Source organism: Hemicordylus capensis, chromosome 2 (assembly GCF_027244095.1).
Source record: "Hemicordylus capensis ecotype Gifberg chromosome 2, rHemCap1.1.pri, whole genome shotgun sequence".
NCBI lineage: Eukaryota > Metazoa > Chordata > Lepidosauria > Squamata > Cordylidae > Hemicordylus > Hemicordylus capensis.
The window spans coordinates 319,344,147-319,368,038 of record NC_069658.1 but is presented as its reverse complement, the minus strand read 5'-3'; the positions used below and the strand labels follow the sequence as shown (position 1 = coordinate 319,368,038).

Below are 23,892 nucleotides of genomic sequence, written 5' to 3'. Positions count from 1 at the left end.
TGGTTCAGTGGTGGCCAATGAGGGCGAGACAGGGGGAGCGGTGAGAACCATAGTTTGGAGGTAGAACTAACCATAATTTCAGGTGCCATAATAATAATTTCATAATCAAGTGTCATAATCATAATTTCAGGTTCAGGTGTCACAGAAAACCATGGTTAGAGAAATTCAGGGAACCCATTACCCATCTTTGAGAAGGGGGGCGGGGACAGTGTATTGCACATGAACCCATGGCACGTTTCTGAACCTAAAAGCCAAAGTTTTGAGGCTAAGGTTTGTGATATCTGAAACAGACTTGTGTCTCTGTTTTGTGATAGAAATTAGTCTAAAGACAGAATAACTACCAGGCAGACTTTAGATCTTAGTGAGTACCAGATTGCTTGACCCCTACCCAGGGGTGTATCTAGGGTAAAGGGGCCCCGTGTTCACCCCTCTCCCTGGCAGCCCCTCAGAGCGAGGGAAATAATGAAGAAAATCGGGAGGGATGGAGCTGGGGGGCCCTCAGGAGCTGGGGGCAGGTTCTTTGAACCCATCTGCTCAATTATAGCTACACCCCTGCCCCCACACTTCTCCAAATTATCTGTAAACAAGTCAAAACAAACTCACCACTAGTATACCTGTGATAGGTTGTTGGTACACTGTAAGAAGGTGACACTGCAAGGAAGGAAGGAAGGAAGATGTTAAATACAACCCCAAACGGAATGCCTATACATTTTATGACCACTATGAGGCGATTATCACAAATGGTGAGAAGAGCCGTAAGTGGGTTTACAGGCCCGCTCTCCCCGCAGACAATCAGAAGGCAGCCCTGGGCAGCCAATTGGCCGCCCACACGACTGCTGGCTCCATCACTGAGCCAGTGGGGGCTGCAGGGATCGTGGGCCATTCCAGGATGTCCCACGCAAGCACACGGGGCATTCTGGAGAGACCCCTGAGTCTGGGAGGCTGCTTGCAGCCTCCTGGTCAGGGGTCTATTCGTGTGTCGCCGCACTCCGCAGCAACACACGAGAAAAAAGACAAGGTTAATGGAGCACTCGCTCCATTAACCTCATCTTAGGGGAAGGGTATTTATTTGGGTTAGCTGCTGAGAGCTGCGCAGCTCCCGTTGCAGCACACGATTGCCCAAGAGCAGGCTAGGCTCCCTTAGCCCGCTTTTTGGCAATCGTGAGAATCGCCTCTATATGTTCAATTTCCACCTTAAATATAAATGTGTGCTTCATGAACATAATTTGGCAATACAGTAATCCTGATTTGAACATACATATGAGCAAGGTTTCAGTGAATCTATTTCACGTGGCAAAGTTTAGCTGTTACTGAATAAATAAGAGAGAGAAAATAACCAAAATGAATGCAGTAAAATAAGCATGGATTATACTGCACATACTGTTTACAGAGGACTCATTAACCTGATGAATATGTTCTACACTTCAATCAAGAGTCTTTTATCAACTACCAAGCATATGCACATTTACTAATCTTGGACACTCTGTTGTTTCAGGCAGGGCTGTAGCAAGCTTACTCCCCAACCCCTTTCTATTTTTAATTGTGTATGCAAAGTGTGCACACCGCCCAAGCCATGCCACTGCGTCTGATGTCAGATGTAGGGGCCATGGCCAATACCGGGGCCAGGGACAGTCAGCCCGTGCAGAGTTTCTCCAGTCAGTGGTTCCTTGAATCACTGACTGGGAACTCCTTTCCCTACCTCCGTGCAGAGGAAAGGCAAGGTGCTCCCAGTCAGCAATTCAATGAACCACTGGCTGGGGAAACTCTGCAGGGGCTGACTGGTCCCATCCTCGGTACTGGCCAGGCCCCCTGCATCTGACCTCAAACAAAAGGGGGCTACTGCCCAGGAAAGGGTCCATTCAGACCCATCCTCCCCAGTCAGCATTTCATTGAAATGCTGACTGGCTGGGCTTTCTTACCCCAGCCCAGCCAGCATTTCAATGAAACACCGGCTGGAGAGGAGAGGAGTGTGCCTCACGCTCCCAGCTGGTGAACGCTTCATTTGCCAGCTGGGTGTGAGTGCCCCGGATGAGGTGGTGTCTTAGCAGCCCCCCCCCCCAACCCTGGTGGCCACCCCCTCCGGCTCCATTGTTCCCATGCCCCTGATTTCAGAGTGGACACTGTAACTATCTTGCTAAGTGTGTTTGCCTATGTAGACTCCATCATCATCTGCTACAAGTTCTTTCCTGTTGATTTATAAGACAATAGTAACTTCTTAAGGAAACTACAGTCCATTAACAATCTTCCAGGTAATAATTTCCAGGCAATTATGAACATGGACGCTCTAAACAGGAAGACCCCAACTTATACATGGGGTTGTGTTCCAAAAGTTCGTTTGTAAACTGGAGATTCAAAACTTGGAATGCATATAGGTTCCAAGAGCAATGACGTATTTGTATGTGCACGTTTAACATTTGTAAGTTGGTTAACGTAATATTACATAATTTAACAAAACCCTGTAAGTATGGGTGTTTGTAAATTGGGCGTTTGTAACTCGGGAGTGCCTGTATAAGAACACCTTTCACAGATATGGCCTACATTTGCAAGCCATTGTGAATGTTATCTCTGATGATACCACAATATATTTGGTTATTAAGCTTTGCCACCCTACCCTCACCCACAATTATATCAGATTTGACAACCAGCCATTACACCAGGGGTTCATGTGCCTGCTCATTTCTCAGCATGATACTGTATTTGCCTGAATCCAAGACTAGTTTTTCCCCCAATTTCTTTGACATTAGAAATCGAGGGGTCATCTTAAATTCAGAGTCCTCTTCCTTTAGGGTAAATACAATATTTCAATTCAGGCAAATACAGTACAGCATCCCCCGAGTTACAAACACCTGATTTATAAACACCTATATTTACAGAGCAATTGTAAGCTTAACTTACAGACCTATGCATACAAACACGTCACCCCTCTTGGGAACTATATATGTTAGTTATGAACATCCAAACCAACACAATCCTTTTGTAAGCTGGGGACTTCCTATACAGTACTCTTCAACAGTAGCAGCAGTGTCCTAGGAGAGTGAAATGCTCTTTCACTCATTTTTGACCTGTAACTCCACCACTTGCCACAGCTTCCTGTTGAGGTGGCACTTCCCCCAGCTACCACTGCACGCCAGCAGTCCTCCCCAGCTGCCCTCACATGATGGCGGCTGAGTGTGGAGCGCTGCCAGCATGTGATGGTAGCTGAGGGAACAGGAAGCTGCGGTGAGCGGCAGAGTTGCAGGTAAGGACCTGCTCTCCTCCCTTTTAAAGGTGCCCAGGCTGTGCTGTGAATTTATTTATTATTTATGCATTTGTTTGTTTCTTTATTACATTCCTATACCGCCCAAAACTTGCATCTCTGGGTGGTTTACAATTAAAAATTAAAACATCAAATCACTTAACAATTAAAATAATTTAAAACATTGAAAATTCTAAAATGTTTAAAACCCAGTATTTAAAAAAGAAAAAAGAAAAAAAGAAAAAGGATTCTTTTTTCTTTTGAGAACCAACTTTTGAGAATTGCTGTTCTAATCACCATTTATATATCTCCCTGCCTTAGAATGACGTTTAGATGGAATTAAACAGACCAGGGAGCATAACTCTGTTAACAGCTACAAGGCATGATAACTAAGTCAAACCTCTAGGTTCAGAGATAGGATGCCACTGAATACCTGTTCTTGGGGGAACTACAGTAGAGGAGGGCTGTGCTGTTGCCTGCAGGCTTTTACACTTAACGAGAAATAATCTTGTCAATGACAAACACTTTGAAATCCTCAGTCTAATTAGGCATAAGACCACATACCATTTGTTCAGCATTTTTAAAATAGAAAACAAGGAATTGGGGTGTGAGGTGCTGTAGACTGCATTGAGCTCAATAGATTATTAGTACAAGGCAGCTCCTGATAACGTAAGACCAGAACAAAGTAGCAGAGAACTTGCTTTGCACATCCCCACAGGCTCAGTCACTGACATCTAAGCAGATCAATGGTCTAGCTCAGTAGGAGACAACTCCCATCTTATTTTTTTAAGCAAACAAACACCACTGTAGATGTATGATGTCTCTAAGGCATGCATATGTGATGCAGAAATGGCTTTTTATCTGATTATGCAACTTCATACTAGCATTTCCGTTCTAGTATGGAATGGAATCTGAAGCAAAGGGACACAGCTCTTCACATCAGCTGAAAACTGGGATGCATTTTAAATGTACACTTATTTGGTCTTTGATTATATTGCAGCTAGTATAAGTGCAAAAGCACAGACAGAAATATTCCTACCTAATCAGTTTTTAACAAATGAAATTAATTCAGAAATTCAGGATTACAACTTACCTTGCTGAGCAGCATGTGTTTCTGAAAATGAAAGAATATAATTAAGTCAGTCAGGGTGAATATGAAAAACAGATCTTTTACTTTTCCTGATTTTGTCACTGTACTATTTGGGTCTCTGTAATCTGATCCTTCTAGCAGCCAAATGTTGATAATCTTGTCACTTGCACCACCGGCACAAGACACCTCCATGTCCATTGTCCAAAGGACTCCTCCATGGAGCAGGGGCTTGGATCAGAAGGCCTCCAAGGTCCCTTCCAACCTCTAACATTAAATGATTCCCCTCAGCTATGTTACATTTTTATATTTTAGCATTAGTTTTTGTGTTGAACCCTTATACTTCAAGATGATTCAGAAGGTCACATACAGTATTCTGATCATTACTAAGCCCAATAAAAGGCATAGCCTTCTTTGCTATGTAAACTAGGTGGCCCTTGTTATCCATAGACTCCATATCCATGATTTTGCATATCTGTGATTGGGTCTTAGAGACCCAGTTTCATTATCCGCAACTGGAAAAATAGGTGAAATTCGCTTATCCCGCAGTTTTGAGTGGCTGGAAATGACCCAGAAATGACTTCCGATGTAATTTCCGTTCGCCGTTTTCCAGAACAGTGCCATTTTGTGGCTCTTCTTTTAAAAAGATTGATTTGTTTTGGTGAATATTTGATCATTTTCAGGATTTGGGGGGACACTGCTGGAGAACTGAAGAATAAGGTACTGTCCTTTTCATCTCTTATTTCTGCCCCCCCTTGCTTTTTGGGCCCTTTTTTTGGTTAGGAACTTAACCCCCAAATTCCCTTTGACTCAAGGTTTCATTATTCATGGTTTCCATATTCATGCCTATAGGCGAGAACACAACCCCTGCGAATAATGAGGGCCACCTCTATTTTTGTTTTGTTTTGTAGGACCAATTAAGTTACAGGATGTTGCCTTCTTATGGTTTCTTTAAGGTTGTCCATGTGGAAAACAAAAGGAGCTTCATCTCCCTTGAAAAGCAACGCTCCATTTCTTTTGTTGAGTGAAAGAATGAATTGCCTTTCTTTGTCTGGAAAAAATACTCACAAGGGTAGCCATTTCCCATGTTGCTTTTCTCTAAAGCTTGTGCAGGGTACCAACTAGAAAATTATCAGAGGTGCACATCTTTGTAGCTGCTAGATGGTTAGATCCAGTTCTATGTCATCCAACTTCTGAACGGTACGCAAAATTTGCAGACACACATCACGCACACATTTGACCACTCTTTCTTTACAAAAATACTGGACTCCAGTTGCTTTCTGGCCAATTTGCTACTTATATGGTGAGACCATGACTAGAATAAAATATGGGCTTTGGGAAGCGTTCCTAGGGAAAACAGGATGCCGTGATTCAGAATGCCAGAACATGAGGTCAAGAGAACTTTTAACAGGTTGTATAAAAGTTGCACTTGTGCAAATATTTTTCTTGGCTTCATTTTGTGTTTAGGGTAACTAGGTATGAAAGGACTTTAGTACTCCTGTACTTTTAATGTTTGTGTAGAAGAGGTATTTTCAGCAAGCGCAGCTCTTTCTCAATTTAGTAAGACAACCTGCCAATATGTTTTCTACTCAGCTCCTAAAGTCAGAGGGGCCCTGTTCTCCTTTGATCACTCCATTGGCAAGACTGTGATTTCTCTCTCCTTAGTTTCTGACACTATGTGGAATGAACTGGTTTGAATATTAAGTAAAACAATAATTAAAATCAAACTTACCCTCAGCTGTTTCCAGTGATGGTCAAGAAAATAATAAAGGGGAAAAGTTAAGACTTTAGAAAATTCCAATCTGAAATAAAGTACTTAAAATAACTTTTTTTTAAAGGAACATTCCCAACAAAATACTGTTCAGATAAGTTCAGTGGTTCTGGTAGAAAACTTTGATTCCCCCACCCCCACCCCCATCTCTATGAACTGGATCCAGCAAAGCAATGAAGTCAGTTAAAATTGCTGGTACTGTGAGACAGACATAGTGCACATAAAATCTTCATGCCACCGGTAGTTTATTCAGCTAGGATAGCTATGTTTGACTTTACATGCATATAGTTGTTCTGAACTAAGGATGGCTTCAAACATTTGCTTCCAAGTCAGTAAGCCAGGAACCAAAAATTCCTGGGGAGCAATGTTCCCTGCAAGAGGGATTCCCAGATGTTGACTTCAACTCCAAGCATCCTCCACTAGCAATAGCCTTTGGCTGGAGATGCATGGAAGTGTAGTCAGCAATATCTGGGAATCCCTGTTACAGGGAACACTGTCGGGGATTGTGGCTTCTAACGTGCACATCATCTGAACCCACCCAAATCTGGTTCCTATACCCAAATTTTCCCTGTTTTGCCCAACTTCTATAATCAAGATTTGAAGCTGAATGGACAATGGGAGAATCTTGACAATGCGGCATGGGAACCGGACTTGAGCAAATTCAGACAACATGCCCTTTGGGAGTGCACTTACTGACTGTGATTGTGTGAAGCTGCCCAGAGAATGTCATGCCACGCAACCACCCGCTACTACTTCATGGAACAAACAACGAATATTTATATATCGCTTTTCAACCAAAGTTCCCAAACCAATTTACATACAGAAATAAATGAATAAATAAATTAAATAATTTATTTAATTATTTAAAAATAAATAGTTAATAAATAAATTAAATAAATTAAACCTCCAAAGGTCATTTCAGAGAGCTGCCACATGCTCTGTGTCCTTTTCTCTGTCTGTTCCAAAAAAGCTATGGAGACAGACCTTCCAACCCACCTGCCTGTGTGGCTGTTAACTGCATCTATAATCCATTCATACACAAGCATTAGTTTTATTGTTCTTTTCCTAATATTAGTAGAAACAGCACTGAAGTTTGTTCTCACTAGCCACTTATTGGCCGGAAGATTAGAAAACTGAGAGGTCAGAGCTGATTTTCAAAGTGGTGTATAGCCTCTGGAAGAGAAATTTATATAAAGCATTATAGGACTGGATGAAATCTATATATCACTGCCATGCATGTTTCAAACTTTGGTTGAACAATTCATCAGATAAATGGAGAGATAAAATCACTACTCTTCTATAAAACAACAGTTAATATGATATAACAATTAAAAAGATATACCTTCCAGAGGCTTGTCTGCCAGTGCCGCCTTATCATCATTGTCTTCTGGCTTTGTGACCACCATGGATGTCAAAGGAGTCACAAACTTGTATTTCAGAGCCATTTCCAGGGCTTGAGCAGTAAGATTTGTTTTTTCATCCCCCTTTGCCGCATTTCTGGAGGAAAGAACAACACCACATGCATTATTTGCCAAATAATATGTTGTTAAACTAAGTGGCACAAATGGTTAACAATTATGGAAGACAGATGTATTAATGGCTATTAGCTCTTAATTGCTTATAGCCATCAATAGCTAATGGTCATTAATATAGCTGTCTTCCATAAATGTGTCTAATAGCTAATAGCCATAATACATCCATAAATGGCTATTAAATATTATCAGCTAGAAATTGAATTTCTATTTTAAAAGGCAGTAATAATCTGACTACCAAATGTTTGGACTCAAATAAAAGGGAATGGCTATCTCCATCATGCTCTGATAGGAGCCTCCTAGTGGCACGAAGGTGGACACTAAGTTGAACCCGATAAACGTCTTGTCTTGCTTATGTTTTTTAGCAGCAATTTTTAAATGAAAAACAAATTCTGATTCCATTGCACTTAAATAAAATATTAATTATCTGTAATGTGCAGGAATTCCTTGGTGGACGAGCTGATTTGGAAGAGGTTCTTGCAGGTGGAATACTTGTAAACCGCAACTGCCACAAAGAAAAGTGGCTGACTTTAACTGTCCTTTGTGGCAGCAGAGATGTATCGGTTTTCCACCTCTAGGAACCACTTCCATATCCACTGGTCTGCCAAGGAATTCCTGCACATTGCAGAAGGTTCTGAGGACTGTTCTAGAAAACCCACTTAGTTTACATGGGATGCTGGCCAGGCTTGTTGAGCCTCACCATTGCTCTGCATGAGAGTGTCTCTGGTGTGTTATACTATAGGTTTGTAAAAAAAGAAGACCAATAGTGGTGGGCAAGCTGTCTTTCAGGGAGCCTTTTCCATCATTACTGATCTTCTCACTGAAGAACTTCTAAGAAGCTTCTGTTTCCAGGGTTCCCCCGAACACAGACTTGAATTCAGTGCTCAAGTTGTTTGGGGCTGCCATGAGAGATGAGATGCTTTGGATGAAATAATTCAAGGTAAAAAAATGTAAACTGGGAGGTTCATTGGAAGAACTAGATTAGGATTCCACATGAATTCCAAGATAACACAACACAAGGAAGCTTTCAAACAGTTTTGTGCCAAAATGGGGGAATAAATCCTGGGTGGAAATGGGTCAAGTATTCAGTTGGATGTAGGATATTTTCCCACAATGTTCTGACCTTATTTCTGACATTAGAAAGCATCCTTGGTTACCTTTTTTCCAGCAGTTGCTGAATGGTGAGATAAGCCCAGAGTCTCTCAATATAATCCCCAAATATGTACTGCTGCTCTTCAAGGGCTTTCTCAGTTTCCTCGGCATCTGCTTGCTCAGTGAAAGTCAGATCTTCTTCTGCCTGTTAGGAAGTATTAAAATAAACCCTCTTTTTTGTGATGCATGGGCATTTTGACAATCATCACAGAGCTGAAAACAACCCTTGAAGAAATTTCCTATGCTGAGTTTTTTGTTTAGTACTTGAACCATATCAACACTGAGTTACCTTACAGTAACTTCCAGGTAGAAGGTTGGAGGACATGGGTCCAAACAAATTCTGGGCCAGTTCACACATTACTTCTGTGAAGGTACTTCCATGTAGGCATTTACATAAAATAAACTTGTAGATCATAACATGATGACGACCATACACATAGGCTACTACATGTGAATACATGTGGGGGAGCTTCAACGGATGTGGCATCACATTATGTGTTGCCGCAATGAAAAATTAGCAAGAAGGATTGTTGCATGTTGTGATTGACAACACTAGTTGCCACTGATTCTGCATGAAGCAATTATATAAGGTCATATCATTATGACAAGGTCCTGAGTAGGCCCTTGTCATAATGATTAGCACATAGCACCAAATAATATTGTCTTTGATGCATTTAAATCCTCTGCCATAATTTGAAAGTAACTTAGGGAATAATATACGCAATACACCTATGGGAAGGAATAAACTCAGGAGTCAAACCCCTTCCTTCCTTGCCAGTCCTCACCGGACTATTGACGATTTGCATGTGGGCATGGGTGCACTGCACTGCACCAACCAATGATGCAGCAGCCATTGTGGGGTTGGGGTGTCCATGTGCACCTCCTATATGCACATCCAGTCATAGGTTTGCTGAATATCTTTCTATGGAATGAACTTGTCTTTAATGGGAAGAATCTGTTGTGAAAATGAATGTTTTACCTAAAATGCTGTTTCTTTTTCAGACTATTCCTATAATTAATACTTTAACTTGTTTTAAGCAATGGCAAAAGGACATAACTAAATTTGTTTGGCAGGGTAAAAGACCAAGAATTAACTTTAAAAATTTAACAGATGCTAAAGAAAGAGGTGGTCTTACCCTGCCAGACTTAAGGTTGTATTTTGATGCTGTTTGTTTGACATGGTTAAAAGAATGGATAACACTAAGAAATCCTAGATTACTTGATTTGGAAGGATTTGATAGAAGGTTCGGATAGCATTCATATTTGTGGTATGATAAAAGTAAAATACATAAAGATTTTTTGAATCACTATGTAAGAAGGAGTCTAATGAGAGTGTGGGTAAAATATAAAAAATGGCTGGAACCTAAAACTCCGTTATGGTTATCCCCGATTGAAGCTTTAGTACGTAAAGAGACAAATATGCAACCACAATGGGGTACCTATAGGGATCTGTTGTTTTTTCAAGAGAAAGGCTGTAAGTTGAAAAATCTAATAGAAGTACAAAATTTCGTTAGTAATTGGTTTCAGTACCATCAGTTAAATGAAGTTTTTAAGAAGGATGTCAAACTTGGATTTGAGGATCAAATGTCGAGATTTGAGAAGGAGCTATGTGAAAATGATGAAAAATTAGTGTCTATTAGCTTATAAGATGTATAAGCTGTTGCTTTTGGAGGAGACAAGAGATGAAGTGGTTAAAATGTCTATGATAAAATGGGCTCAAGATGTGGGTTATAATATAGATATGGCAGCTTGGGAAAAATTATGGAAAACTGATTTAAAGTTCACTGCATGTTACACTTTAAAAGAAAATTATTATAAGATGATGTATAGGTGGTATTTGACACCTAAAAAAACTGGCGATAATGTATAAAAATGTTTCAAACAAATGTTGGAAATGTGGACATTGTGAAGGGACTTTTTTTCATATGTGGTGGTCTTGTAGGAAGGCAAAGGCTTTTTGGGACATGATATATAATGAGTTAAAAAAAAAATTTTAAATGACATTTCCTAAGAGCCCAGAATCCTTCCTGCTGGGAATAACGCAAGGAGAGTTCTCTACAAGAAATTTAATATTCTTCATGTATGCAACCACAGCGGCCAGAATAGTATACGCACAGAAATGGAAGGACAATGAACTGCCCTCAAAAGAAGATTGGCTGATAAAAATTTTGGAATACGCAGAGATGGCAAAATTTACAGTACTGATAAGAGATCAAAATTTGGAAGGTTTTACAGAAGATTGGAAACCATTTTTACTGTACTTAAAGACCTATTTTCCTAATATTGATTTTTCAACAGGGTTTGAAATTTAGCAATATTAGCAGGTTGAGTAGACTAAAATCGAGTTTGGTAAGGTATAGGATATATGTTTTGAATTATTATAGCAAGGGTTAATTGTAAAATTAGTGATTCGTGCTGATTAGTGAGCTGGAAGTCAATTTTGTTTAATGTTTAATGTTTGATGTAATGAGATTCTTAAGATATTGTTAAAATCAATAAAAAATTTAAAGTAAAAAAAAAAAGAATATCTTTCTATGGGATATACAAAGTCAAAGAGGGAGGTGGTTGCAACTCAAAAATTCACACTCACAAAATTGATAGTTATCAGTCATCCACACAAGTAACTTTTAAATAAGTAATATTTTAAGTTAATTTTAAATAATATCTCACAATTAATAATTAATATATTTCTTTCAGAAATGGAGTGGGATGTCTCAATTCCTTACAGAAAAAACCACAAAGATATCTGGTTGCCAGTACCATGAGCACAACAGGTGTATGAGAGAAATAGGCACAGAAGGTTTAAATCAAGATACATGAATACCATGAAGAAGACTACTAGATTAGGAGATCAGAGTCACTCGGCATTCAAACATACAAGAAAGGAAAATATTTCTAAAGTTGATGGGTGGGGGAGCTTTTGCTTTATTGTAGGATAACATGACAGGTCCAAGGTATATACTTTTAAGGTTACACTATTCTAGAAGGTCGCTCACACGACCAAACTGGAGTAGGCAGCGGGGGTGGAGGGGGCAGGCTCTAACCTGCCTCCTCCCAGATAATTGGAGGCTCCTTTTGGCTCTGCTGCCAACCACCTGCCCAGATGACTGGCACGCCCCAGGTTCCTTCTTACTACAGCTCCTTTCCAAAAAGGTTTTTCAAGGCTTGGATGGAAAGCTTCCATTCAGAGCCTTACAAAGCCTTTTAGTAAATGCACCCAGCTAGGAGGGAGATTGCAAGCTCCCACTCTTCGCATGGCTCCTTACTAAAAAGGTCTGGCAAGGCTGGGATTGAGAGCTTCCTGACCTAAGGTTGCCATATTCTGGCTCTCCAAATCCAGGCACCCTAATTTGCATATTATTTATATTGTCTTGCAAATAATTTGCATATTATGCAAATTAACAAATGCATTCCCCAGTTGACTTGTATTTGCTCTGGATATCTACCAACAATAGTTAGGGAAAATATCTTTGCCTGACTATTCTCCTTGACATATTAACAGCAGCAATAGAACAACAAAAAGCCCGCACAAGTTTTTAATTAAGGTTGCAATTCTGCACACACTTATTTGAGAGAAGATCTAATTGAAATCAACAGTGCTTGCTTCTAAGTGGGCATGCATAGAATGTAAAGCCAAAGTCCTTATATGACAATACACATCCTGGTAGGCAGGCAGTGATTTACATAAAAAGCAAGCTATCCTCTCAACTTCCTGATAGAGATCCCCCGCTGATAAAAAAATAAAGGCAACATTCCTCAGGGATTACTGTACTGAAAGCCACACAGCACACAGCTGGGCAGATGGGAGCAGACTGCTTTCTCAGCTCACAGAGGAGATCAGGCGCCGTTGAGGAGGGAGGTTGCCAGCCCCCACTCCTTGCATAGCTCCTTAAAAAAGCCTTTTTGTTTGCAAAAGTGCCACACCGAAAGGGAAGGTTACTTTCCGTAAATGCATTGCATGAAGAGAGGAGGCTGCCAGCAACCTTCCCTTTCGGTGTGGCACTTTTGCAAACGGCTTCCAGGGTTCCCTCTTACCAGGGCACTTTCCAGACTAGACGAAGTCAGGACATATCTCAGGAAGTGTGCTTCCACACTTCCTGCAATCCCGACGTGGACAGCCGGGTGCTGCTCATATTTCCAATGCCTTGTTGCAATATAAAGCAAGGACGTCATCCGTCAGGTGTTAAAAGGTTGCTGTTTTTTTCGGGTTGTTAGTTGCCGCGAGCCTGCTCCCCCTACTGTTTATGATCCGAATGTGATCATAATGGAGGCATTTTGCTGCTGTTCCAGCAGCCAGTGGGGAATCGAAGGGCAAGGACAGTGGTGGCTGGAGTGCGGGAAGAAAAGCAGGTGTAGGTAGCAGCTGCAGCAGCAACAGGCAAGTTACTGGAAGGGGGCATGAATCTGCTGCCTCTGCCCAAGCTGGCATCTAAGACAGGGCAGCCCTTAGGGCTGGGCAAGCAGAGCGACTGCCCCAGGCCCTGTCCTTTTAACCCCCATTAAAATTATGTGGAAGGGGCCCTCACACTGGCTGATTTGCCCCAGGTCCTGCACCCAGCCAAGGCGCTCTAAGGACAGCCCTGATCTGAGATGGCTGGTGCACCTGAATGAGCCACCTCTGGGTATGACAAACAGAGTATCAGACCAAGGAATGGGACAGACAGACACGCACACCCTACCTGAATTGGAATTGCTAGCTTGCTGATTGCAAAAAAGATCTTTAAAGTCCTGTAATGTCATCAGGTCAGTATGAGTCCATTTATTACACTTGGCTCCAAATGAACTTGGCTTCACTGAACAAAACAGCATGTATAACAGGCAAACCAAATCAAACACTTACCCCATGAGCTTTCACCTCCGCAATAATGCTGTTGATGTCATTGTCTGAAATACGTCCAGCCACAACGATTTCAGACCCATCATAGTAGTGCTTAAAACTATTTTGAGTCAAGTCAGAGATGGCATCTTCAGGGTACTTTAACTCCACTTCTGTAAGTAAGGGATTGGCCACTTCATCATAAAATCCCTAGAAAAGAAATCATAGGGGAAATGTGCAGATCTTTCATATTTTTGGACCAAAGGTTTGTTTCTTAGAGTTTATTTCCTGTCCTGTTCCGATAGTTTCAGCACAATTTAAAATATTTTTAAAGAGAAGGAATACAAATACATACATTATAAACAAACATGTGGCTAAAATTGCCCCTTAATTATCCTGGCTCATCAAATGTTTATCCAAAGAGCAATGCTTCACACCCACTTCAGAAAAGTATTAGATATCAGTTTTGGCTGCTCTCTGCCAGGACATTTAATATTAAGGTTAACATAACTCAGCTAATTAAATGGAAACAGAGTCTGTATGTTCAGATGGCTCCCGTTTTGAAGATCATGTGGGCTGGGCTTTGCAGTCCAAAGTAGTGGGGGCTTCAGAATGTGTTGGTTCTTCTGGAGAGAGTTCACCGCCAGAGCAGCACTGGTTTTATACTTCACGTGCTGACTTTCTGTGGTGAGGACCAGGTATCCCAGGGGGCCAGGGCACAATCAGGAAGGGGAGAAGTTGCCAGTTGTTTATGTCTTCAAGAACAATGCTGATCTATTTAAAATCATGCTGTCTCCATCCAGTGCAGTACAGGATCTTGGGCATGGATGCGGAAAACTCACATGGCCTTAGGCATCTAGTTATTAGCTCTTAGGCCTATACAAAGACCCTTCTTTTTTAAAAAAAACCAAAGTGTTTGTATGCTTAGGCAGTAAAGTCAACGAATACTCTCCAGAAAGGAATACTACTTTATCATTTACTACTTCAACATAATTTTAAAAACACTATAAAAAAGAGAATAAATAAGACTTTTGATGTCACTTTGTATTAACATTTTCCAACCTGCAGTTGTAGGGCTGAATCAGAATCTTCGTAGATACGACGAGCCAATCCATTGTTTTCAGCTGCCATCTTTTCTAAAGAGCCATAGTCAAGATCATAACCAAACCCAAGGTTATATAAAGGGAATTTTCCTTGAATTGCATCTCTGACATTATTTAAAATGACTTGCGTGTTTCTTTCTCCTGTATCAAAACACACACAATAATTAGTTTTTAAAACATAGTCTAACTTCTGCTTGGGCATCGTATTCAAAAGAGCAATAAACACAATAATACTGTATTTGTTTCTAAAGCACTAGTATTTAGGGATGTGCACAAATTGATTTTTTTCTATTTGATTTGTACCTGAATTGAATCACCCCTGATTTGTTTGGGGTCCAAATCTGACCAGCTAGCACAGGGGAGATTTGTTTTGTCCACAAATCTCCCAAAATGGGTAGATTCGGGTACAAATCATTTTGTGCCCAAATCAATTTGCACAGACAGCAGGCACAGTCAGTGATTCTCTCAGCAGCGGGGGGAGGGTGTGTGTTGGAAAAAATTATCTTCTCTTTTCCTGAATCAGGAACAAAAAGCAGAGAATCTAGTCCAGGCAGCAGACAGGTGAGGCAAAGCAAAGCTCCTCTCTCTCTCTCTCCTCCCACGAGGCAGAAAGGCAGTGGCTGGCTGCTTCAAGTACATTTGAAAATCCCTCCTTCAAACTCCCACTACCCTTGTCGCTTCTCTGACCTTCCCCCTAGCCAATGTGGGGTCAGTCACCCCTGGCAACACAAGATTTAAATGGTAATGAGCCAATCTCGAACCAGGGGGGAATCGCCGGCCAGTCATTGCACACTGTAAGTCACCAATCTGAAGCTTGGGAGGGCAGGATTTAAAAAAAAAAATTCCTAACATAAAATGGAGACAGTAAGAGAGATCGCCACAAAATGGAGGTGTGGATTTAAGAATTTTTCAGGTCCAAAATCTGGGCGATTTGTTTTGGACCTAAATCTGGCCAGCTAGCACAGTGGTGATTTGTTTTGTCCACAAATCACCCCAAACAGGTAGATTTGGCTAAAAATCTTTAGTTTTGTACCCAAATTGATTTTATATCCCTACTAGTATTGATCTCCCTTTCCTTAGTGGTAGATAGTTCAGAACAGGTTTTGCAGCATTATTTTTCAGGAGAAAGAAAGTTCAGGGTTGTCATTTGGGGGTGGGGGAGAGAGGGTAGTCTCTCCCACTCTTCGTATTTATTATTTATTTATTACATTAATAAACCGCCCCATCCAGAGGCTCTGGGCAGTGTACAACGACTTTTTTAAAAAGACATAAAACCCACAATTCAAACACAATGCTAACAAGAATATAAAAACAATTCAAAAATTATTAAAACTATTTAAAACCAATTAAAATACTTTTAAAAACAACAACACTTTACAAGCCTTGGAAGGCCAGGCCAAACAAATAGGTTTTTAGGGCTCTCTTAAAGGCCGACAGTGAGCCTAAACTGTGGTTATCTGCTGGGAGTGCATTCCATAGACCAGGAGCAGCTACAGAAAAGGCCCGGTTCTGAGTCGCCACCAGACGTACCAGTGGTAACTGGAGACAGACCTCTCCAGATGATCTTAACATGCGGTGGGGATCATGTAAAAGAAGGCGCTCTCTTAGATAACTCGGACCTTAGCTGTTCAGAGCTTTAAAGGTAATAACCAGCACTTTGTATTTTGCCTGGAAACATATTGCAGCCATTGCAACTGTTTTAAAACTGGTATAATATGGTCTCTCCGGGTTACCCCAGAGACCTATCTGGCTGCCACATTTTGAACTAACTGAAGTTTCCGAACGACATACAAAGGTAGCCCCAGGTAGAGTGCATTGAGGTAGTCGAGCCTGGAGATTACCAGCTGATGCATCATAGTTTTGAGATCATTCTCTTCAAGAAATGGATGCAGCTGTCAAATCAACCGAAGTTGATAGAAAGCGCTTCTGGCCATAGCCTCCACCTGAGGTACCATGGTGAGGCCTGGATCCAAAAGCACTCCCAAGCTGCGTACCTGTTCCTTCTGGGGGAGTGTAACCCCATCCAGCACAGGAAGATCTAACTCATCCCTTAAATTCCAATCTCCCACAATGAGCACCTTCGTCTTGTATTTCAACTTACATGTGAATATGCCTTTGCAATACTAATATCTCTTGTTATAACACTGAGTAATTTTTGTTATAATACATAATCTTTCATATCTTATAATAAAAAGTTGACTATTAAGTAATTTTTATAATAATTGGGACTATGTCAGAGACTGCTGGAGGCATGAATGTCAAAGGCACAAAAGGGACTTATGTTGAAAAATTGGCATAAACTATAAACAAGAAAATAAACACTAAAAGTCCTCATAAAATACACTGATGTTTTCATAATTTAGTGTTGAATGTATCAAAGATCAGGACTTTGATGTGAAACTTGCTCCCCTCTCCAGTGACATCAAGTCCTTGAGTCTTTTAGCAACTTTGTGAAAACCTGTCATATTTCCACAGCTGATATATGACATGTGAAGGCCTGTCCGGAAACATACCTTTTGTGGGTCTGCCATCTGTTAACATGATAATTAAGGATGCACTTCTATTGGGCAAAGAACCAGCTGCTTGTGCTTCATTCAGCATTTCAATTCCAGTCATTAAGCCACCATTAAGATTAGTCCCTGGAACATAGAGAGGAGCAAAATTTAAGGGTAACTCTGTTACCTAATTGTAAAATAGGACTGGAATTTCTAAGTGGGCTGGGGGGTGGGGGGTGGGGGAAGAGCTTGTGCACGTCTCCACCCCCATCCAGCATGCCATCCTACCATGTCATAACTGTGTGAGGATTAACTCCGCATACACAATTATGTGGTAGGAGGATGGTGCACCAGATGGGGAAGGAGATATGCATGTGCGTGCATGCATGTATACACACACATTCCTCCTCATGTGATGTGGAGGGGCAAACAAGTGTATCATACAAACCTGCCTTAGGGTAAAAGAGACTCAATAATAGCAATATTCCATAACAATTAGACTTTTAGAATGAAAGTTATAGAATGTTCTTTCTCAATTTGGCTATTCCTTCATTTCGTTCCTCCCCCCTTTCCATTCAAACATTTTTTTTTCTTTTGGTAAAGAAACAGAGTGTATTTTAGGCCTGGGGTTGACTAGATACAGTACTACGTCCATAAGGAACATGGGGAAACTGCCTTGTCCTGAGTTGGTTCATCTAGCTTAGTATTGTCTACACTGACGGGCAGCAGCTCTCCAAGGTTTCAGGCAGGAATCTCTCCCAGTCCTAACTGGAGATGCTGGGGATTGAACTTGGGACCTTTTGGTTTGCAAAGCAAGTGCCCTGCCAACTGAGTTTTGACCCTTCCCTACTAAAAGGAAGAGGCTGTGGCTCTTTGGTGGGACACATGATTGGTATGTACAGGATTCCAGGTTCAGTCCTCAACTTCTCCAGTTAAATGTTTTTGGGTACTAGGGCTGGGGATAACCTCTATCTGAGGATCTGAAAAGCAGAAGACCTTACTGAGTGAATGGACCAACAGTCGGACTCAGTAAAAGGCAGTTTCATATGTTTGTATGAATCCATAACACACATAATATGATAAAACCTAGAGGAATATATTGTAGTAGTATATTTATTCTAGCCCACCATTCCTCTAAGTAGCTCAGGGGCAGCTTGGGGCTTCTCTTTTCTCTTCACAATACCCCTGTGAAGTAGGCTAGGCTGAGAGATGGTGATTGGTCCAAGGTTACCCAGTAAGTTTTATGGCTGAGCAGAAAGTTCAATACATGAACCACTATGCCACACTGACTCTCATGGGGAAGCCAAAGTGCTAATCAGGGAGAAGAAGCAGCAAACAACAGGAGAAAAAGAAGTGGAAGTGAAAATCAGGTCAGGCCACATGGCAAATGTACAGGGGAAGGGGTGGGGCAATAGGGCAAGGGGCAGGGCAGAGTTAAAGTGTAAGAACCAAGGCAGCAAGCAAGATTAGGGTAACACTGAAGATAGGAGGACTGAGGTAACTGAAGCAGTCTTGGAGACAATGGGAAGAGAGGCTCTCCTCAATAACTGGCACCACAGTGGGGAAACTAGGAAGGAAGTCTGAGGGACATTCAGGAGAGGGCCAGACAGGGATGACAATATAACAACAACAGTTGATGACTTCTTGCACCCAACAAAGCAAGCCAAATCTTCCCAGCTGAATAATATCTCTTCCCCAGAAAAGGAGCTACACCCAAGGCTGGACATTTGTCCTGAATCCTGCCCACTCCCCTGAAACTTACATCCAGCTATATTAATATTCTGAACATAACGCCTTGCTTCCTCCAGGTTCTCAGGAGTAGCTTGGATTAAGGTATTTTTCCATTTGTGTACATCACTACCAAACAGTACAAAGTTCAAGTAGTCATCTTCCTTTATATCTTCTAAGATTTTTAGCAGGGCATCCTTTGTCTAAAATGAAACACATATACGTTCAAGTGACTAAAGCCAGATCACACTGATGAGGAAACTGGAAGCCAGAGGCCTGGTTCACACAGTATGTCCTATACAGGAGTGTTGAACTGGAGAGCTTCCAGATGTGTAGGTTCATTAACTGGATCACCTTGGCAGGGCACTTTCACACACAAGACACTAAGGATCAAATTACAACGAAATATTTTTTTATTTATTATTGTACCGTTTTTATACCGCCACATAGTTTAGGCCTTCCATGCTTGCTTTTCAAACAACAATAGTATGGTATGGGTAAGGGACCCAGTCCAGGCTGGAACTGCAATGTGGGGAAGGGGGACTTTAACTCTCCCCGCCCCCACAGCCATGATTTGAATTCATACCCTCATGGCTGTTCTTTACTCAGCAAGTGGATCATTTTTCCAGGGTAAAGGGCAGCCACGTAGGGTCCAGTCTGGATTGGGACTGTGGTGAGGAGAGAGAGTTAAATCCTCCCTCCCCTACACATGGTCCTGATCCACTGGGGTGTGTGAGTGTGTGTCAATATGAGTTCTAGTTAAAAAATGAAGCATGTTAGCATGAAGCATGTGCTTAGCTAAATGCATGGTTTGACCTGAAATGCTTTTAAGCTTCTTGCATGCTATATGTGTACATTCTAACCAATGAAGATATTATATTCAAATTACAAGTACAGGAAATGCAAAAACACATCTAAGCCTCAGCAAAGAGAATAACAGATAGCATCGACCAAGGCTTTCAACAGGTGAAAGTTACCTGATTGAAAATAATATTATTTGGAAAAATGAGAAGAAGAAAAATATAGGTTGGACACATCAATATAACTAAGTCTAGATTTAGACTCTAAGGGACTACTTACTCAACAGAAGGATTCACTCAGGAACAGACAACCTCCAGGTGCTGTTGAACTACAATTTCCATCATCCCCAGCTGCAATAAATTGTGGCTGGGAATATTGGGAGTTGTAGTTCAACCATAGCTGGAGTGCTGTTGCCTGTCCCTGCTCTATAGGTTATTCTCACTGAAAATTGCTCAGAACAAAAAGTAATGGAGGCATTGGTTGCACCTGAACTTAACTTTAGAGTATTTGGTTACCTGTTGCAGTTTTCGTCCAGACATTGATATACTGACATCTATTATAAAAAGAATGTTCTTAGGCAAACGTGACACATTTTTTGGTGCAAAGAAGTGTACAAAGTACCCATTGACAATCTGAAAAATAAGCAGAAAAATATGCGTGAAATGATATTAAGACCATATCCATGGGCACATCAATTCAGATTAGTGCTGTTTACCTGTAAGTCACCTGGGGATTCTCTGTTCACATCATAGTGGATGACAAAATCTCCTTTCAGTAGAGTTGGGCAATTTACACACGACCGCTGTTGATCAATGGTGGGCTTGAAAGACACATGGCCCTGTAGGCAACAGCATCCATCAGCTTAGATTTTAATAAATGACCAGTCCAAACACAAAGCACAAAAGATTTTGTGTTCAATCTGGGAATACTGTGACAATATGAACATGTATTGTATAGAACAGGATAATGCTAGACTGCCAACACTTGGTCTATAAAGCACTCTGCAGCACTATGAAAAGCTAGTCTTACTGCTACAGTTTCCTAATTAATTATCACTTTCTCATGTTTAACCAACTTCTGGGCAGGGGCGGGGGGAAGGTTTTCAGAATACATAAAAACACCCCGACAAGAATTTATTTCAAATACAATTTTCCTAGTGTTCAGATTTTTAAAAAAGGATGCAGAGGGTTAGTCTAAATTATGTGTCATATGTCCTTTATTCCTGGGCTCCTGATGATGGTAAGTGGTGAGCAGTAATGGCATGTAGATGGGTTCTGCAGAATTGTAGGTTTGCCCCTCTCCACTGCATAAGCGGGAACAGCTCTCTTGCACTTGGTGACAACCGAGTTCCATGGATATCAGTGGAATCATCTTTCAAGTAATGTGCTCAGCTCCACATCCCATTCTAGTCATCCTGAGAACACTGCTCAGACTGAACAACATTGCTACAACACTGGCTAAAAGACATATTTCCTGGCATTGAGTTGTATGTGCACACCATCGTAAGTGTGCATAAACTGTATGCCTTCTCAAACCTTTTGCCAAAATGAAATCACCTTACCAGAAGGATGCAGTTCTAAACATGTGGCTTAAAATGTCCCATAACATAATGAAGGCAGTGCCAGACCTGCCCATGCCGCTGCAGGGCTCTAAAACATGCAGCTACACTGCTGTGCAAGACGGTCGTACCACGGAGAATAATGGAAGTCCCAATGTCATCATACAAGAGGCAACAGTCCCTGTACTATCTTCTTGTGCAGCAGCATGGCTACATGTGTTATGGCCCTGCAGTGCTATGGACAGGTCTGTGATGTGCTGTGGCACATGCAAGTGATGTGTCATACTGTATTTATTTTATTTTATTTTTATTTAAGATATTTCTATACCGCCCAAAACATGCATCTCTAGGCAGTTTACAATTGGGTATTTACTGCCACTGCCACTAAAACAACAACAAATATTTATATTACAACCAGATATACCTTTTTTCCTGAAAAAGACTTTTGTATGATGGGTAACAACTCATTGGTGACGAATGATGCTTCTGCTTCTAGATAGCTGATGCCCTGAGGCTCAAAGATGTTTGCCTCAATCTGAAATGTGAATTGAAATACTGCTATCACCGTCAAATTCACATATGTAACAATTCATAGGCCCAGCAAAGAGAAGATTAGACAAATGTACATATATAACAAAAATGTCCAGGTAATAGCTTACCAATACTAAAACTTTGACTCAGGAAAGCACAATTACTGTGCAGTCAGCTGTCCTACCTAGAGTTTATTGATGAACAGAATCTCTCATCCATCTTTTTTCCACACAATTCATACTGTTCTTTGAACTGTCACACAATCAAGATATTTCTGAATTAAAGTAGACTTTTTAATGTATTGGATACAATTTAATATACTTTGTACTTTACCTCAAATTTATTGACAAGCTGCTTTGGATTTACTTTTATGAACAACTCATATTTTCCCAAATGTCGCTTCAGCATTTCCTCATAGATCAACTCAAAAGTGATTTTGCTGGCTGCTGCAATGTTGACTGAAACGGTGAATTTTTCCGTTTTTCTTCCAGAGGCCCTTCAAATTTTGGACAGATGTTATTACAAGAGATGAAAGATGATATGACCAATCTCTCATAATTCCATGTATGTTCATATCAAAATTAGTTACATTATTTTTTCCAAATCTAAAGGAATTTTGGAAAGATCAAAGGTTAATGTTTCTTTCAAGTGGATATCACCTTGAATCACACTTGATATCAGAATTATACCAACAGTTATGACTGGTGAAGCTTCATGCAGTACACTCTATTTTGTATCTAGCATCACAGCATCTGTGTGTTTCACCATGTTGATCTGGCAGCCATTATAGTGGGTGACCTGAAGAACATTAGTAGAGGTTGATGGGGATAGGGCATGACAACATAAAAGGACACACAGTGAGGTCTCAGCCAACAAAAGCTATTCTTTCTAAAGTCAGATGGAAGATGAACTGGACAGCAGCACAGACCATCTGAACTAACATTGCTTGGGCAGCACAACTTTTCTTTCGAAGAGAGGGAAATGTGGCCGTTTTCTAAAGGTAGATGTTTGCCAGATCCACATAAGCAATTATGGTTTTCAGTCTGTAGTTGCCTCCAATAAAACCCCAAACCTTTCCCCCTCAAACCCACCAACTTTAAAATGTAGTTTGGAGGTTCATCATAGGGGTTGCTGAAAAAGGAACTGCCGATGTCTCTCTTGTTGGACTACAGCATTTAGATCTAAACACCCTGGGGTGTAGCGACATCAATGGCAACCTGTGTTTGCCCTTCTCACCTGCCTTCCTCCCCATATTGAGCCCTCACCCTGGATATCGTGCCATCTCTGTAGCTACCCTGCCCCACTAAGCTCGCAGTCTGCACACGCTGCTGGCGAAGCTTCACAGCTCTTCTCAGGGGACCTGGGAGCAGCTCAAACACATCTGCCCAATTACAGTGATGCTAGTATAAATGCCAATATTACTATATTGCTATTTGAATGTTGGACCCCATTTTCTATGTAGAGTGCTTCTGTGTTCATCAAGCTCTGTGTGTCTGTGTCTATGTGGATGAAACATAATGCATACATTTTAAACAAAAAGATGGCAATCCAGTATGCAATCCAGTCTCATTAATTACAGTGAAGCCGATGACCAAATAAGATCATTGTCCTATGCCGATACAACTTCTGTGTAGACAAATTGCATATGTGCACCATGATATGACAAAAGCATATAAGGGGCACAGGGAGTTGCAGAAGGAAGGAGAGCTCATTACCTCCCCTCCGGAGCAAGTGGAATTTGTTTTGTGAACAGAAGCAATAATGTGGATTTTGCCTAATATATGTTTGTTGACCCTGCTAAGATTTTTATATTTAAATCAATCTCTCTCCCCCTCTGAAACAAAAACATCAGGAAAGAGAACGGTCTTATTCTCACTTCACTAAACCTGCAGTCTGTCCTTGTGAAACTGCCTGCTGGTATTGTTTCTGGGCAGCTTCTTTTTCCTTTATAGTTCCAGGATAGACGACACCATCAATTGTCCTACAGGAAAGAAAAAAAAGTAAATATCTGAACATGTATGTCTATATGGAAATATTTTACTGTCTTTGGGGGCAGGTGTGTGTGTGTGTGTGTGCGCGCATG

At 41.1% G+C, this 23,892-nt stretch overlaps 1 protein-coding gene across 1 annotated transcript in view; it reads right to left on the bottom strand.

Annotated features, from left to right (window-relative positions):
* Positions 1-23,892, bottom strand: part of LOC128344665 (inter-alpha-trypsin inhibitor heavy chain H3-like) — a 41,759-nt gene that overhangs the window by 9,947 nt on the left and 7,920 nt on the right. The window contains exons 4-15 of the mRNA XM_053295310.1: positions 23,686-23,790; positions 22,143-22,305; positions 21,703-21,813; positions 20,436-20,558; positions 20,236-20,352; positions 18,954-19,122; positions 17,210-17,335; positions 14,656-14,837; positions 13,618-13,803; positions 8,783-8,922; positions 7,436-7,590; positions 7,110-7,114 (exon numbers count right to left, since the gene is read on the bottom strand). Coding sequence (XP_053151285.1) covers positions 7,110-7,114; positions 7,436-7,590; positions 8,783-8,922; positions 13,618-13,803; positions 14,656-14,837; positions 17,210-17,335; positions 18,954-19,122; positions 20,236-20,352; positions 20,436-20,558; positions 21,703-21,813; positions 22,143-22,305; positions 23,686-23,790 — 1,582 coding nt within the window. The remainder of the gene's footprint in view (positions 1-7,109; positions 7,115-7,435; positions 7,591-8,782; positions 8,923-13,617; positions 13,804-14,655; positions 14,838-17,209; positions 17,336-18,953; positions 19,123-20,235; positions 20,353-20,435; positions 20,559-21,702; positions 21,814-22,142; positions 22,306-23,685; positions 23,791-23,892) is intronic.